Raw genomic sequence first — 18,809 nt, 5'->3', positions numbered from 1 at the left:
TCCAGAGTTTCTCCACCCTCCTCGTGAAAAAGTTTTTCCTAATATCCAACCTAAATCTCCCCCACTGCAACTTGAGACCATTACTCCTTGTTCTGTCATCTGCTACCACTGAGAACAGTCTAGAGCCATCCTCTTTGGAACCCCCTTTCAGGTAGTTGAAAGCAGCTATCAAATCCCCCCTCATTCTTCTCTTCTGAAGACTAAACATCCCCAGTTCCCTCAGCCTCTCCTCATAAGTCATGTGTTCCAGTCCCCTAATCATTTTTGTTGCCCTCTGCTGGATGTTTTCCAATTTTTCCACATCCTTCTTGTAGTGTGGGGCCCAAAACTGGACACAGTACTCCAGATGAAGCCTCACCAATGTTGAATAGAGAGGAACGATCACGTCTCTCAATCTGCTGGCAATGCCCCTACTTATACATCCCAAAATGCCATTGGCCTTCTTGGCAACAAGGGCACACTGTTGACTCATATCCAGCTTCTCGTCCACTGTAACCCCTAGGTCCTTTTCTGCAGAATTGCTGCCTAGCCATTCGGTCCCTAGTCTGTAGCGGTGCATGGGATTCTTCCGTCCTAAGTGCAGGACTCTGCACTTGTCCTTGTTGAACCTCATCAGATTTCTTTTGGCCCAATCCTCCAATTTGTCTAGGTCCCTCTGTATCCTATCCCTACCCTCCAGCTTATCTACCACTCCTCCCAGTTTAGTGTCATCTGCAAACTTGCTGAGGGTGCAATCCACACCATCCTCCAGATCATTTATGAAAATACTGAACAAAACCGGCCCCAGGACCGACTTCTGGGGCACTCCACTTGATACCAGCTGCCAACTAGACATGGAGCCATTGATCACTACCCGTTGAGCCCGACAATCTAGCCAGCTTTCTATCCACCTTATAGTCCATTTATCCAGCCCATACTTCTTTAACTTGCTGGCAAGAATACTGTGGGAGACCGTGTCAAAAGCTTTGCTAAAGTCAAGGAACAACACGTCCACTGCTTTCCCTTCATCCACAGAGCCAGTTATCTCATCATAGAAGGCAATTAGATTAGTCAGGCATGAGTTGCTCTTGGTGAATCCATGCTGACTGTTCCTGATCACTTTCCTCTCCTCTAAGTGCTTCAGAATTGATTCCTTGCGGACCTGCTCCATGATTTTTCCAGGGACCGAGGTGAGGCTGACTGGCCTGTAGTTCCCAGGATCCTCCTTCTTCCCTTTTTTAAAGATGGGCACTACATTAGCCTTTTTCCAGTTGTCCGGGACTTCCCCCGATCGCCATGAGTTTTCAAAGATAATGGCCAATGGCTCTGCAATCACATCCGCCAACTCCTTTGGCACTCTCGGATGCAGCGCATCCGGCCCCATGCTCGTCCAGCTTTTCTAAATAGTCTCGAACCACTTCTTTCTCCACAGAGGGCTGGTCACCTCCTCCCCATGCTGTGCTGCTCAGTGCAGTAGTCTGGGAGCTGACCTTGTTCGTGAAGACAGAGGCAAAAAAAGCATTGAGTACATTAGTTTTTTCCACATCCTCTGTCACTAGGTTGCCTCCCTCGTTCATAAGGGGCCCATGCTTTCCTTGACTTTCTTCTTGTTGCTAACATACCTGAAGAAACCCTTCTTGTTACTCTTAACATCTCTTGCTAGCTGCAACTCCAGGTGTGATTTGGCCTTCCTGATTTCACTCCTGCATGCCCGAGCAATATTTTTATACTCTTCCCTGGTCATTTGTCCAGTCTTCCACTTCTTGTAAGCTTCTTTTTTGTGTTTAAGATCAGCAAGGATTTCACTGTTAAGCCAAGCTGGTCGCCTGCCATATTTACTATTCTTTCTACACATCGGGATGGTTTGTTCCTGCAACCTCAATAAGGATTCTTTAAAATACAGCCAGCTCTCCTGTTAATCCAAATTAACTAAAGGTGTGAATTTAAAGCAGTTTAGGATATGTCTACACTAGCACTTTTGTCGGTAAAAACCACACCAGTGACCAACATAAATTTGACCAACAGACGCGCCGGTGTGGATAGCACTGTGTTGGCCGGAGACGTTCTCCTGCTCACATAGTTACTGCTGCTTGTTGGGGGTGGTTTAATTATGCCGACAGGAGAGCTGTCTCCCGCCAGCGTAGAGCGGCTACCTGGGAGACTTTACAGAGGCGCAGCTGCAGCGGGACAGCTGTGCGGCTGTAAGGTCTCTAGTGTAGACATAGTCTTAGTTAAACTGCATTAAACCCCGTGTGGACACTCTCATTCAGAATTAAAGTGACCTCAATTAAGTTTATCTTAATTAACTACCCACACAGGGATTTAATGCAGTTTAGCTAATCCATTTCTAATTCACACAGTTAATTTGGATTTAATTTTCCTGAGTGTTGCTGTAAAGACAAGCCCTCGATTCTAAAATGTAATTCCATGATTGGTCACTCAAACGTGCAGCCTGCGTTGAAGTTAATTGTCATCTCTGTAACTTAATCTCGGTTGAGGGGAGAATTTGTTTCTCTGATAAACTATTTTTATTATGAGACAAGCCAATTTATTATAGCAATAAAAATTCTCCAGAGTGCTGGAATTGTATAGCTCCACTTTTAGGGTGGATAAATATACTTGACATTAGTTCTTGTCTTTTAACAAGTTATTCCATACTTCACTCTAATTTACTTCAAAGTATTCCTCATTCTGTCATGGCCTATTATTTAATCGGGAGATCATGCTTTGTTGATGCTTTCAATCCAGTCTACAAACACTTAGGGCTTGGCTACACTTACATTTTTAGCACTCTAACTTGCTGGCTCAGGGGGGTGAAAAATCACCCCCCTGAGCACAGCAAGGCAGAGCGCTTTAAAGCGCTAGTGTAAACAGGCTCCAAGAGCTGGGAGCTAATCCCCTCGTGGAGGTGGATTACCAGGAGCGCGACCACACTCGCACTTCAAAGCGCTGTGTGGGAGCGCTCCCGTGACAGCGCTTTGAAGTTTCCAGTCTAGCCATGCCCTTAAGCGTATATATATATATGTATATAACTTTGCTCAGGTGAGCAGTCTCCGTGAAATGAAGTTACACACAGACTCAAATGTTTTCAGGGTCAAGCTCTAAAATTGTATTTTAAACACTGTTTTTAACTCTCCAGACCCAGTTTCCTTACCACTGATGGCTATAGTCTATAGACTCTATACTATTTAGCTATCATTTTCCTTTTTGTTCCCAGCCATTTACACACATACTGGGCCTGACCTTGATGTTTATGTAAAACTCCTGTGGGGGTTACATTACACTTAAGAGCTTAAGAAAAATTGGGCCCAAAATACTTATGCTACAAAGCCTCACTGTAAAACTTTCCCACCCTGAACAAGGATTCAGATATACACTGTTTCCTAATAACATACATGCTGCTGCCAAGAATTTTAGGTTCACCAGGGCACTTGACAATGCTGCTTCTCCGAAACAAGTAGCAATTTTAAATGCTTCCCACAGTGTTTAACTTTATCCAGCGTGGAATGACAGTTGTGATCTGATCATGAATCTTTTTTTGGTACTGCACTTTTGTATACTGTAAAAACGTTGGTTGTGTACAGAGTAGGGTAAGTCAGAAATAGATAAGAGAGTTAGAGGTGACATTTAAGAAATAAACCAAAGCTGAGTGACTTCAACAAGCTGAGAAAAGTTGTCTCACAGTTATATGCATTTCTGCATAGCTCCCAAGTTTGTAAAACTCACAGATTCTGTCATAATTATAATCTCATCAACTCCTGTGTAAGAGATTTCAGGTTGTTTTTTATACTCCCCCCCCCATTTGGCTTAGTAGTAATCTCAAAACTCTTCCTTTGGGCTTGGTAGAGCCTGAGAGCTATCGCAGTCAGTTCAATGGGCATCGTGACTCCTCACGGCCAGGTCATTCATTTGTGTTCTGCCTTGCTTTGAGCACGTTAAGCAATTTGGATAGGTGTGTGTTTGTTTGTTTATCAATTGAAGGAAATAAAAATAAATGTGTGTTTTACTGTCAGTTATTATGTACAATCAGTGTATACCGTTGGCAGCACTAATCATGGGTACTTACGAATTGCAGTTGTTAAACTGAAGGTGATATTTCTAAGTATAGGGAATACTGCAAGTGCCTCTAGAAGGTTAAATACAGAGGTATGGTGGACATCCATGTGGTAATGACATCCATGCTATCCTTGTACCCTTCCAAATATAAGATACAGCCTGGAATAACATCTTACTGTTCTGTTCAGTTATTGGAAATGTTTCTGACTTTCAATTAAAACGGTTTTGGACTAAGGCCTCAGCCATGCAGGCTGCTGACTATTGCTGAATGGAAAACAGTGCAGCGGCAAAGTGCTAGCACCCAGCATCAGCCTTGTGCCAGGGCAGAAACACTTCAATACAGTGCAGAGAAATAAACTCAGTGCTCACCAATGAGACCAGACTCTGCGCCGAACCTCTGGTCTGTGGTACTTGCTCCCCTCTCAGCTTCCTTCACGTTGGATAGTAGATAAAAAGGACTACACTCAGCAGCTCTAAATACTCATGCACCATAAGCAGACAGGAAACTTGGGGATTGATTCCCGGCTGAAGTCAGTGGGAGTCTTTTCATTGCTTGCAATGGGCTTTCAATCAGGCCCATAGATAGCCCTACCTGTGTTCTTTGCTTTCTTCCCACCCTGAGTATCTAGGCATTTTCAGGACACTATTTTATTATCTAAATACAAATTCAAGGACTCTTTAAACCTTTTCTCTCAGCGAGAAGGATGCCACATCTGGAAGATGCACATGGTGAAAGGGACAGACGGGCTGGGGATCCAGATTACAGGAGGAAGAGGATCAAAGCGATCCCCTCATGGCATCATTGTTGCGCATGTTGAGGAAGGAGGCTCTGCTCATAGGTAATGTAATGTTTGTTCCTTCACAAGACTACGTAGGCTTGCTTGATTTGTTTATAGCACTTTCAGCAGAACTCAAAAAAGGGGTAAGGGGAGTTAGCTCACACTTCCGTAAAAAAATTTATTTACATTGGGCTAATAAAATGACAAATATTAGAAAGTATTTTAGACCCAACTAAGTCGTGCTTTATTCATTTTTCTGCATGCTTGCATTTAAATATAAATTTTCTGCAGAACTTGGCTGCAAGAACCTTTACTTAGGCTCATAATGCTTCCCCCTTTTTTTCTATAGGGATGGTAGGTTGACAGCTGGTGACGAGCTCCTAATGATCAATGGTCAGTCTTTGGTTGGACTCTCCCATCAGGAAGCTGTGGCTATTCTGCGATCTGCTACAGGTCTAGTGGAGCTGGTGGTAGCTAGCAGGGTAGGTAACTTTACATCTCACTCTCTTCATTGCTAGAATTCTGGATATATATATATATATATATATATATATATATTAGAAGTGTGTGACAGTCTGTGTTTGTTACAAATATAAACAAGGCCAGATGTTCAGTTGTCTGGGTGTGCATATTTGGACATCTAATTTTTGTGTACTGATATAAAAATTGCACAGCACTCACAATAAATCTATGGCAAATAAACAGTGGGATATACAAGACAGCTCATTTGCTTGTACAATAACAGCAAATGCCTGTGCATTTCTTCATGCATTTCTGGCAAACAGCATTTTCTTAAAATATGTAGCCTACAAAACAAAACAAACTCTTCTCAGCTTCTTTAAATTCTCACCCATATCCTACATATCTGTCTATGTACTTCTGTAATACCCGGGTGCCTGAGGTCTCTAGATGTTGTTCTATGTGTTTGCATTCTTTATTTTTTATGTTAGTGGCTTGAAGTAATTTTTTTGCAGTTAAAGTGATGTGATGTTTCATGTAAATAAGATGAAACTAATTTATTAACAGAGCTTAGTCTTCCTTCATCATAGGAGAGATTAGAAATGTGGATCATCATGTAGGCTGAGCATTAAATACATGCCAAAAATGGGGTGGTCACTGTTCTTCTAGCCTAGTTGATCCTTTAATTTGGTGGGATATAGATTTTAATTATACATACAATAGAGAGGCTTAATCTCTTCTGGATTTTCTTTGATAACTCCTTCCAGTGCCCAATGTTCACATTTATCAAGAAGAGAAAATGTCCCAGAGTATTCAAGAACAAAAACCAAGATGCATAAACTTAAAATTTATATAGTATTTTAATTAGCCACTGAAGTGCATCAAAGTCCTTTGTCGGGATTACAGTTTAGTATTAACTCCACCAGTTTTCACCTTGACGACAACGTACTTTGAATAGATGCAAACATATTTGCACTTCAGTTAGACACTTGGGCTATCTTCCAAAGGGGGCATATCAGCCTACATGAATTCCTTCTTAAAATTCCTTCTCCACTTGTGCTGCAATTGCATCTATACAATCAACAAGAATGTTTGCAACATAAAGCTCTTTGGGTTCTGACCAGACTTAGTGTCAGCACAATCTCTATAGATTCAGTTTTCACATTCCTGGGAAGAGTATTTGCTAACCTAACAAATGAAGTATACAAATCTTTGCTTTGTTTCATATAGTAGTCATTCATATTTGAGGATCAGATTTCTAATCAGCCCAAGATAAGAAGTAAAATAAGTGTAGTGAGCTCCGTGAGATCCCTCTGGACATTTGTTTGTATGAGGAAACTGCCACATAAGCCCTGGATTTGTCTTGACAGAGATAGAATGCTCTTGCCATGTACTGTGTGTTATTATTTACCCTGGAAAGTATGCAAGATAATAGAGAATCAGGGCCTGAATGTTCTAGGTTCTGAACTGAGTTGAACTGACAGCATTGTGAGGGGAATTTTCATATCACCACTATATGTATGTGTTATAAGTGTGTGAAGTGTATATATGTATAATCTGTCTCCTGATGTTTCTGAATTCTGCAGAATGCATGGAGCTTGTCTGCATGCAAAAGTTATTTCATTTTAACAATACCAATGTAATTAAAATGTTACAACTCCCCACCCACCTCCCTGCCTAGTTTCCCCTAGTGTGGCTGCATTGATACCAGCAGAGCTTATTCCTCTGTGGGAAGGGGAATGAATTATACTGGTATAAGGAAAAAGAAAAGGAGTACTTGTGGCACCTTAGAGACTAACCAATTTTGCGAATACAGACTAACACGGCTGCTACTCTGAAACTGGTATAAGGCACATTTGTACCGATATAACTGTGTTTACATCAGAGTTGTAACAGTATAAGTATTTGGTTAAAAAAAAACAAACAGCCCAAAATACCACTAAGCAAATCAGTTACAAGGGCACAGAAATTGTATGTAGACAAGGTCATGCATAGACTGTCATGCCTATTTCCCTAGAATACTCCCTGGTCTTTGTTACACATTTGTTGAATGAAGTGGACTAGTCCATTGTGTAATTACTGTGTAAACCCAAAATTATATGGAACTCTTCTGATTTTTTGTTTCATACAAATTCCCTCCTTGTTCATTGGAAGGTTCACTGATCTTCATGAACCTTCTGAATGAGTCTGGGAATGGGAACAGGAAACTTTTAATTTTTACAATTTAAACTTGAAGTTTTAGCACATTGAAATATATAATTGGATTAAATTTGAAAAACTGAATAATTTGCTTGGGTTTTAATCTGGAGAGCAAATGCCTACTATCAAATAGCAAAGCTTCATTATGTACTTGAATGGTACACTGTGAGAGACATAATGTGTATTTTGTTGTGTTCCTGGTAGGAAGGGACTGAAGAGGAGTCTCTCAAGTATCCATCTACAAGTTTGCCTGACTTACTTAGTACCTGTTCAGTCCAAGATACCGCCTCTTGCACTGATAACAAAGAGAATGAAGAGCCAGAGGACGAAGATGCCAAAGGAGTGAGCATGTCTCCTGAAGCTCAGGTTGCTGTAAGTGTGGCTTTGGTAATCTTTTTACTTTGTTACTTGATTTTCTTCTGTAATCATTCCATGTGCTCCTACAGCCTAAAATGTAACCATTTGTCTTTGTAAAAATGTTAATTAAACTAGCGCTTCCTTTATGTTAAAGCTGGTCTACAGAAAACTAAATGGTGTGCTGAACTTGAGATCATGATATCTTTGTATTACCGTCTTTCAGGATCGTGTAAAGTAGCACTGCAAACTTTTATGTGTGTTAGTTACAGAAGAGGCAGATTGTGTTTTTCTGTAGTTAAATTACATTCCGTTCACTTTTAAATGGAACCGAAGAGAGGTCAACTGAAGTGCCATGGCTGTGGTATGTTTGTTTCCTCTCTTTGTGTAACCAAACTCTTGAAGATCTGGATCCACAAAGGGGCTTTAGGCATTGTGACACTGAGTGTCACTAACTTTTAGGCACCTAGAAAAATCACAGGAACAACATTGATCCACTAAGCCTGAGTTAGGCACGCCTAGGCTCCCTATACAATGGATGAGGAGAGAGAGGCACCTTAGAATGCAAGCCACAAAAGCCAGCACACACGGTGGGGAGCTACCTAAGCTAGTCAGTGGGAGATACTGACGAGACAGGGATTTGTCCTAAACCCTGCCCCTCTTCCAGAGATAGGTGGCTAAATCTTTGCTGCTGGGTGGTGCCTGTCTCAGCTACTGATCCACAAATGGGGGGAAGATAAGCATTCCTCTGCTTAACTCATGTATGGGGCCTGATCCATGTTTAGAGGCCACCTAACACCACAAAACCACCAGGGGGAGGACCTTTCTCATTAACCTTTAGCCTAGCAGTTAGGGTACTCACCCAGCATGTGAGAGACCACTGGTTCAAGCACAGGTGCCGACTTTTCAAACTGCCGTGGGGTGCTTGACCCCCAGCTCTGCCCCAGGCCCCATCCCCATTCCACCCCTTCCCCCAAGGGCCGGTCCCGCCTCTTCCCGCCCTGCCTCTTCCCACCCAGTTACGCCCCTTCACCCCCGAGTGCGCCACGTCCACGCTCCTCCCCCCTCCCTCTCAGCCTCCCTGAACAACTGTTTGCGGCAGACTGGAGGCGCTCATCCGCGGGGCCCTGATGGGCAGGAGGCGCTGGGAAGCGGTGCGGGGGAGCTGATGGGGGGGTTGCCGGTGGGTGCTCAGCACCCACCATTTTTTCCCTGTGGGTGCTCCAGGCCTGGAGCACCCATGGAGTCGGCCCCTATGGGTTCAAGTCCTCCCTTTGCCTGATGAGGAGAAGAGCTTTGAACAGGGACCTGCCTCTTCTCAGGTGAGTGGCCTAACCACTGGACTAAAGAGTGATTCTCACTTTCTCTCTAGCCCAGTTCATATTTAACTATTCAGTTATTTAATGAAAGTAGAACAACTTCAATGGGAAAGACTGAGGGAGACCCACCTCAGGATAGCTCATAGCTCCTCTTCTTGCTTCTCTGCTGTTTTGTGCTGAGGTGTTAGGTGGCTCCTCCTGAGTACGCCTACCACATCAGGCCCCACATGTGAGTTACGTGGAGGTGCACCTATCTTCTCCTGGTTCATAGATCTCTCTGAGGCGTAGGTGGGAGACTGGCATCCAGATCCTGAGAATCAGGCAGCCGTGCACATGCACAGAAACATGGGCACCTAGGGAACTTGTACTACACACAATTTGGCACTGAGTTAGTTGAGGCATCTACAGGGTTCGGCAACAGCCAAGTGGGGGTGTTTGAGGATCGAAGTGGTGCATAAAAACAGGACTTGAACACCCAAGTCTGTGGGTTAGGCACCTAAGTGGATCTGGGTTGAAGTTCTTAGCAGGGCAAACTCCGATTGAAGTCAGTAGGATTTTGTCTGACTAAGACTTTCAGAGTTTGGCCCATAATGAAAGTTCTAATTAGATAAATGCTCTAAAATGATAACCTCACTTGCATTCCATTCAAAGCTCCATTCATCAGAAAGGTTAAATGGATTATTATTTATTACTATTATTTATCTGTATTTTGGTAGCACCTAGGAGCCCTGGTCAAGGACCATGACCCCATTGTGCTGTGTGTACAAACACAGAACCTTCCCCAAGATTTTACAGTCTCGGTATAAGAGAAGAGAAAGCAGTTGGAGATGGGCATAACCTTGTTTTCTGTAATATGTATAATAAACTCTCAGAGAGAAACATTTGAAAAAAATTAAATTAATCCGATGTGATGTCAGTCCTGGTTGTTGGATTTTATTTTATATTCTTACATAAAAGAACAAGAGTGTTAAGAATCACTTGCTGAGAAAAGTGACATCACCACAGACAGCTCTACTAGTGCTATTATTCACTTAATTCTGTGTGTGTGATCTCAACAGGGTTCTGGTCACTTTGGTTTCTAGGGCAGGGATGGATTTAATCTTGTGCCTGAAAAGTTGGGATTCTTGAGTTTATTACTGTACAGACTGTCCCTCTATTCAGCAGACTGATACAGCAGTGACAAAAAATACCCCCATGGATTAATAAAAGGATGCCCAGGACTTCTTTGTAAGGCTTGTGTGCTAATTTGGGTGGGTGTCTAGGACAAAAGAATGATTAAAAATTCATTTTGCAATTCTTACAAGATCTTACACATTCAAACTACAGTAACGGCTTATAAAGTTGTGGTTCAAGTAAAGCACTGAACATTAAAATCAGTTGTTTCAAATCTTTATTATGTATGGGTTAAGGGACACAGTCTCCTAGAATTCTAGTCAATTTCCAAACATGAGTTAAAAGTAATTTCAGTCACTTCACCTGCTCCTGAGTCCCCGGTGCCCAGGTTTGTATTTTGCAATTACATTTTTCAGTGCTGTTGAAAGTTCCATTCCCCTTTCCTTGTTAGTGTGAGAGACTCACAAAAATACTAGAGGAAACTGGCTGTAGGGGAACAGTGATGCATAAAGATCTTGCAAATGAGCAAAGTAAACAAATAGGAAAAGTAGTGAAATATATATATATATAATATAAATATTTTTTTCCTCTACTCTTCTTCAATTCTAGTAGCCGTACATGTAAAACTGGTCCAAGGGAGGTATGATTGTTAAATTGATGGTGTCTTTTAGGGCCAAATCCTGTTAGGTTCCTCAGGCTAAGTAAGAAGAATCCTCTCTCCTCTTATCCAGGAAAGGGTGCAAAACATTTTTGCACCTAATCTGTGACTGCTACTCCAGCAGCAGGATTGCAGCAGCTGGCCCCTGTGTATGGACAGTGTAGTCGTAGACGCACAAATTGCATCCAGGGCCTGCACTCCCTCCTCAGTGCGCTTTCTGCAGTGTACCAAGCAGTGCTGCGCAAACTCTAGGTGTAGTGTTGCTCTGCTCTGCCCCTCTCTGCACAGTAAAACCACACTTGTTCTACAGCATGCATGACCTCCCATATCCTTTCAAAGATTTGCTAGGAGGATTTGCTTTTTAATTTACAAAGGCATGGAGTCCGATCAGGACATCAGTATAATTTGATTCCCAAGCATATGTCACAGTATAGATGTAAGCAGTGTCAGGATGAGCTCCACCCTGACATCTGGTGGTGAGGTGTGGCAAGTTGTGGAAAATAACTTCAGGGGCCGATCTCATTTGCATAGGCACACCCACCCCGCCTAGAATGAGGCCATAGCTGCCCAAATGGTCACTTTGGCTGCTGTGGGATCCCCAGTGTCTCTGTTATTGGGGCAGGAAGAATAAATTGTTATTACCCTGATTATGGGAACTGTGCTTGGAACTGTACTTGGCCTTTTGTTATGATGGAGGGACTCACCATCAACTAAGTAGCACTTGCTAGGCAAGGGTCATGGGTTCCAAAACTCTGTGAATGGAGAGAGGGTGGGGACAAGTATTAATACTTGGTGGCATGGGCCCCTTGGTGAGGGCCTTACATGCTAATTGCACTTCCTCCTCTCTCCACTGTGGAATATCAGAGCTAATTAATTAGAAGTCTAGTTACAGGCTGCTGACCTCACTTTGGGCTAATAGTGCACCAGCACTGAGGCTCCCTTACTACAAGCTGAATTCACCAAAGAGCTGAACTGACTAAGAGCTGAAATCACTGTTGTGTTAAGTAGTGGGGGGAGCCTGAAGATATATTGTGGAGCAGTTTGCGGGATGGCTGGAGTGCCTTGTGGACAGGCTGGTGGAGCAGTTCATAGGACAGCGGGAGCTGCTGGTGGGACGCGGAGCAGTTTGTGGGACGGCGGGAGCTCCGTGTGGGCCACGGAGCTGAGCGAAGCAGTTTGTGGGGCAGCTGGCGGAGCGGAGCAAAGGCCTATGGAGCTGTGGGGCGGTCAGCTTCAGATCTTGTAAGGTGCCTCTTACCTCCGCCCCCATCTCCACCCAGGTTGGGAGGTAAAGCTCTGTAGATAAACTTTTGAACTCTGGGGCTGCCCTGACCAGGGACAGAGACTTTTGGGTCATTGGACTTTTGGGACTTTGGGTGATTTGGAGTTGCTGGACTCAAGAACAAAAGGGAAAGGGCATGCCCCAATTTGCTTGGGGTGGGTTTTTTGCTCATGGGTTGTGTTATGAATCCTGTTGGTGGTGTTTCCCCAACATAATGCCACATTGTTTCTCTCTGTTATTAAAAGGCTTTTTGCTACGCTCAGACTAGGTGCTTGCGAGAGGGGAAGTATTGCCTCTTGGAGGCGCCCAGCAGGGGTGGTATATATTTGTCCCAGGTCACTGGGTGGGGGCTCGAGCCGGTTGGCATTGTGTTATTGGAATGGATCCCCCAGATATTGAACCCGGCCCTTGTTGCTGCCAACTCTGACGGGCAGAAGGGTTACATAACTATATACGTCGTCGTAGAATTTCTACAGATACAGCAATGATTTTTTTCTACGTTTGGTCATAACCATGTGATTTAGTCCCTACTTTGGTATAGGCCCAGTAAAAGTAAAGTCTGATATCAGAAACTTATGAAAAACATGTAGCAAGTGTACACCTCCTTGTCTCAGGGTTTTAGGTATATTTTTCTGTACTTAAGTGCTGTAAAAGAGCCATGATTTACAGATGCTGAAATAAAAAATATGTGAATGGAATCTAACAACCTGCTTAATAATAATAAAGTTTCTGCAGCTTTACAGGGTTGGAAGTAGAATGACAGTGGCTGTGGAGAATGAGGGAGTTAAGTGCATTATTTTTATGAATATCAGATGTATCTCAATTAATCTGTTTGATATTATCCTTCCTGACTGCAAAGAGTTAAATCAAAGAGGGAGGGAACCAAACAGGAAATAAAACAATGGCAAAAATAAGGGACAATCCAGAGCAGTGGTCGGCAACCTGGGGCCCTGTCATAAATATAAAGGGAAGGGTAAACCCCTTTAAAATCCCTCCTGGCCAGAGGAAAAATCCTCTCACCTGTAAAGGGTTAAGAAGCTAAAGGTAACCTCGCTGGCACCTGACCAAAATGACCAATGAGGAGACTAGATACTTTCAAAAGCTGGGAGGAGGGAGAGAAACAAAGGGTCTGTGTGTCTGTCTATATGCTGCTTTTGCTGGGGATAGACCAGGAATGGAGTCTTAGAACTTTAGTAAGTAATCTAGCTAGGTATGTGTTAGATTATGATTTCTTTAAATGGCTGAGAAAAGAATTGTGCTGAATAGAATGACTATTTCTGTCTGTGTGTCTTTTTTGTAACTTAAGGTTTTGCCTAGAGGGAAATTCTCTATGTTTTGAATCTAATTACCCTGTAAGGTACCTACCATCCTGATTTTACAGGGGTGATTCCTTTACTCCTATTTACTTCTATTTCTATTAAAAGTCTTCTTGTAAGAAAACTGAATGCTTTTTCATTGTTCTCAGGTCCAAGGGTTTGGGTCTGTGGTCACCTATGCAAATTGGTGAGGATTTTTACCAAACCTTTCCCAGGAAGTGGGGTGCAAGGGTTGGGAGGATTTTGGGGGGAAAGACGTGTCCAAACTACGTTTCCCAGTAAACCCAGTTAGAGTTTGGTGGTGGCAGTGGTTATTCCAAGGACAAAGGATAAAATTAATTTGTACCTTGGGGAAGTTTTAACCTAAGCTGGTAAAAGTCAGCTTAGGAGGTTTTCATGCAGGTCTCCACATCTGTACCCTAGAGTTCAGAGTGGGGGAGGAACCTTGACAGGCCCTAGGGTAATCTGCTAGCGGGCTGCAAGACAGTTTGTTTACATTGACCATCCGCAGGCACAGCCACCCGCAGTGGCCACGGTTCGCTGTTTCTGGCCAATGGGCGCTGCAGGAAGTGGTGCAGGCTGCCTGCCGCTTTCCACAGCTTCCCATTGGCTGGGAACAACGAACTGCGGCCACTGGGAGCTGCGGGCAGCCATGCCTGCGGATGGTCAATGTAAACAAATTGTCTCGTGGCCTGCTAGTGGATTACCTTGACGGGCTGCAGGTTGCCCACTATTGATCCAGAGAATACCAAGAGTCCTTAAGGAAACAGTTGGAGGGCTGTTAATTGGAGAATGCCTCTGCCTAGCTCCAGCCAGGCTGGCAAGGTTTAGTATTCTCAGGCCCTAGCCTAGGATCACAGGGGATATTAAAACTTTCAAGATGCTGGTGTCCTAAGGAAGAATGGGGGGGTTGAATGGGTTGTCAGCACCTGCCTGGGGGAGACACTGACAGAGACACATGGAAGGAAGGAGGAAAGGAATGCAGCAGGACAGTCTGTTTCTGCCAGGCCAGAGACGGAGGGTAACTAGGTTGAATGGAACTTACTTAAACTTTCAAGGAAAGAGTAAGGTTTAGTTAAGGGGAAGTATATATGTAGGTCTTTTGTTTTAACCCTTTGCTCTGCGTGATTGTGTACCTTTGAGTGAATGAATCATAGTGTCATAGAATCATAGAATATCAGGGTTGGAAGGGACCTCAGGAGGTCATCTAGTCCAACCCCCTGCTCAAAGCAGGACCGATCCCCGACTAAATCATCCCAGCCAGGGCTTTGTCAAGCCTGACCTTAAAAACTTCTAAGGAAGGAGATTCCACCACCTCCCTAGGTAACGCATTCCAGTGTTTCACCACCCTCCTCGTGAAAAAGTTTTTCCTAATATCCAACCTAAATCTCCCCCACTGCAACTTGAGACTATTACTCCTTGTTCTGTCATCTGCTACCACTGAGAACAGTCTAGAGCCATCCTCTTTGGAACCCCCTTTCAGGTAGTTGAAAGCAGCTATCAAATCCCCCCTCATTCTTCTCTTCTGAAGACTAAACATCCCCAGTTCCCTCAGCCTCTCCTCATAAGTCATGTGTTCCAGTCCCCTAATCATTTTTGTTGCCCTCCGCTGGACTCTTTCCAATTTTTCCACATCCTTCTTGTAGTGTGGGGCCCAAAACTGGACACAGTACTCCAGATGAGGCCTCACCAATGTTGAATAGAGGGGAACGATCACGTCCCTCGATCTGCTGGCAATGCCCCTATTTATACACCCCAAAATGTCATTGGCCTTCTTGGCAACAAGGGCACACTGTTGACTCATATCCAGCTTCTCGTCCACTGTAACCCCTAGGTCCTTTTCCACAGAACTGCTGCCTAGCCATTCGGTCCCTAGTCTGTAGCGGTGCATGGGATTCTTCCGTCCTAAGTGCAGGACTCTGCACTTGTCCTTGTTGAACCTCATCAGATTTCTTTTGGCCCAATCCTCCAATTTGTCTAGGTCCCTCTGTATCCTATCCCTACCCTCCAGCTTATCTGCCACTCCTCCCAGTTTAGTGTCATCTGCAAATTTGCTGAGGGTGCAATCCACACCATCCTCCAGATCATTTATGAAGATACTGAACAAAACCGGCCCCAGGACCGACTCCTGGGGCACTCCACTTGATACCGGCTGCCAACTAGACATGGAGCCATTGATCACTACCCGTTGAGCCCGACAATCTAGCCAGCTTTCTATCCACCTTATAGTCCATTTATCCAGCCCATACTTCTTTAACTTGCTGGCAAGAATACTGTGGGAGACAGTGTCAAAAGCTTTGCTAAAGTCAAGGAACAACACGTCCACTGTTTTCCCTTCATCCACAGAGCCAGTTATCTCGTCATAGAAGGCAATTAGATTAGTCAGGCATGACTTGCCTTTAGTGAATCCATGCTGACTGTTCCTGATCACTTTCCTCTCCTCTAAGTGCTTCAGAATTGATGCCTTGCGGACCTGCTCCATGATTTTTCCAGGGACTGAGGTGAGGCTGACTGGCCTGTAATTCCCAGGATCCTCCTTCTTCCCTTTTTTAAAGATGGGCACTACATTAGCCTTTTTCCAGTCATCTGGGACTTCCCCCGATCGCCATGAGTTTTCAAAGATAATGGACAATGGCTCTGCAATCACATCCGCCAACTCCTTTGGCACTCTCGGATGCAACGCATCCGGCCCCATGGACTTGTGCTCGTCCAGCTTTTCTAAATAGTCCCGAACCACTTCTTTCTCCACAGAGGGCTGGTCACCTCCTCCCCCTGCTGTGCTGCCCAGTGCAGCAGTCTGGGAGCTGATCTTGTTCGTGAAGACAGAGGCAAAAAAAGCATTGAGTACATTAGCTTTTTCCACATCCTCTGTCACGAGGTTGCCTCCCTCATTCAGTAAGGGGCCCACACTTTCCTTGACTTTCTTCTTGTTGCTAACATACCTGAAGAAACTCTTCTTGTTACTCTTAACATCTCTTGCTAGCTGCAACTCCAGGTGTGATTTGGCCTTCCTGATTTCACTCCTGCAAGCCCGAGCAATATTTTTATACTCATCCCAGAATAATCCTTTGTTTTGAAGAAGCTGGTTTTGGATCACTTTAATCAGCTGCTGTCGCAGGCTGCAGAAGGAAAAGGGCTTACAGGTATCAAACACAGTTGGGTCTGTTGGGTTAACTCCATTGGTAAACAGAGGTGCTACTGCCCAGAGACCCACTGAAAGAGAGATTGGACTGTGTGGTTTCATCCAGAGGAGTGTGAAGATAGAAAAACGTGCCCCAGAGGGGTGCACTCATCAAGAGGGATTAAAAGGAGTCTAAAGCACAGCTCTCCTCATCAGCACGACAGTGGCTCTTTTGGTTTACCTTGTGCAGGGACTTTTTAAATATACCTACTTGATAATTCTTGTGTTCTTCACTTTTTAATAGTTTGTTGCTTCTTTTGTCTTGTATTTCTCACAAACAAACTTAGTGAGTATTATTTGCATATAAGGGAGGAGGGTCGGCCTAATAGTTACAGCAGAAACTAGATCTGTTTGTGTCAAATCACGGTAAAATCATTGTGACTCCTTTGACTTCAGTGAGGGAATGCTACTCCAGATTTGGAGATCATAAAATCGTGACCTGATTCCTGGGTTTGAATCCCAACTCTGTCACTGACTTGAGTCAGCTCTCATCTCTCTGATCCTGAGTTTCCCAACCAGTAAAAAGGGGATGATAACACTTGCCTACTTGCAGGGACTCGAGGTGGGATACTACCAATGTGACATAGTCAATTTTTAAAAAATAGTTAAAAGAAGCATTTTTAGGGGTGACACCTGCCCTGAGGTCTCCCTGCCAACTTTTTCTAGCTTTACAACTACAGATTCCTATATTTTAAAAATATTTTTCTCTCTCCTGTTGCTGTATGTGAAAGACCTACACAGGAAAAGGGGAAACGGACCATGAACAGAGGGGCACCAGTGAAACTAACCATGCGTAAAGCACATAGTAACTAATAAACTGTTTCCTCTGGTCTCTTTCAGCTCTAGTTACCTTTGGAGTTATTGTAACAAACATAGGTACTAACTGTTCAGAACAACATGATTTTAAGTTAACAAGTTTGAGTTTAGATTTGAAAGATGCTACAAAATTATAGGACAAGGTTTTTTGTAAGCACTCAGCATTGTCCTGTCTCTGCTCCCGTTGGCTTCAGTGAGAGAAGTTAGTTCAGTGCTGACCGCTTCTGAAAATCCCACCCTTAATTATAACCCTGATGTATAACTATCAGTGTGTAGCAGATGAGGTGCAGCTACACTGAATGAGAGATATTAAAGGACAGATCTATATCACTTTCAGGGCAAGTATTGCAGTTTCATAGGACATTCCTGAGAATTGAAAAACCTGATGCAGCTTGCCTGTGCACAATGAGGTTTATAATGAAGGTATGTTTGAATTCAAAAGGGTGCTGCCAAGTGACAAAATGTAGGTGTTGGAACTGAACTGAATATGGTTGCCACATATTTCTTTTTTTTAATTCCGCTCTCTTCAGGTGCTGGATTGTCAGGATTTTCCCTAAGATCTGAAGGAACTTGCTCTCTTAGCTTTGCTCCCAATCTTTCCGGCCAAGCAGTAGTCTGTCTGGAAGGAGCTCTGTAGTACACAAATGAAGAGCTCAGTAGCACTTGGAGACTGCAGTTTAAAAATGTCACCCTTGTGGCTTATTTAAAATCCAAGCGTTATATTGCACTAAAGCAAAACTTTTATAAATACAGTTTAGTTGGAACTCTTTTAGTACGCAGTCTGGCTATGCAAAGGCCTATTTAACATGAAACATCTCTTCAAGTTCTAACATTAATAAAACTCTTGCCACCAGGCAGAAAAAGGATTATATTAAAATCCTGAAAGTGCATTTGTTTCCCTGAATGTCTAGCCAAAACATTCCTTAACTTCACACATGCAATTCTGAGGTGAAGCCATGTTGTTGTGTTAAATTGTCTCAAATCACTCTTGGGATTTTAATATAAAAAAGTATGCGTCTGGTGCTTGTGGGGCCGTTTATATTAATTTTACCTATTTGTATGTGAGGGGCAGGTAAAATATTATTTCCATTTGGGGATGGGGGTGTGTGTGTGTGTATGTTCATTTTTGTTCTGGAAAGTCTACTGTATTGCTTGAACTTTAACGTTCTTCTGGGACACTGTATTAGTGGAAGCGAAAAAGTCTCAGGAAATATCACTAAGAGGAAAATAACTTGGTCAAGAATTTCAGATTTTGGTGGTGATTTTGGCTCCCTCAGTGTTTAGGTGCCCAACTTGAA

The 18,809-nt window shown here is 43.5% G+C and overlaps 1 protein-coding gene across 1 annotated transcript in view; it reads left to right on the top strand.

The window, feature by feature from the left end:
• The window catches only part of PDZD2 (PDZ domain containing 2), a 311,312-nt gene that overhangs the window by 225,038 nt on the left and 67,465 nt on the right, over positions 1-18,809 (top strand). Inside the window, exons 5-7 of the mRNA XM_074952415.1 lie at positions 4,732-4,874; positions 5,164-5,296; positions 7,677-7,844. Coding sequence (XP_074808516.1) covers positions 4,732-4,874; positions 5,164-5,296; positions 7,677-7,844 — 444 coding nt within the window. The remainder of the gene's footprint in view (positions 1-4,731; positions 4,875-5,163; positions 5,297-7,676; positions 7,845-18,809) is intronic.

Source organism: Natator depressus, chromosome 5, assembly GCF_965152275.1.
Source record: "Natator depressus isolate rNatDep1 chromosome 5, rNatDep2.hap1, whole genome shotgun sequence".
In the NCBI taxonomy this organism is placed as follows: Eukaryota; Metazoa; Chordata; order Testudines; family Cheloniidae; genus Natator; species Natator depressus.
Note: the sequence above shows the minus strand (reverse complement) of the source record. Positions and strands in the feature narration are given on the sequence as shown.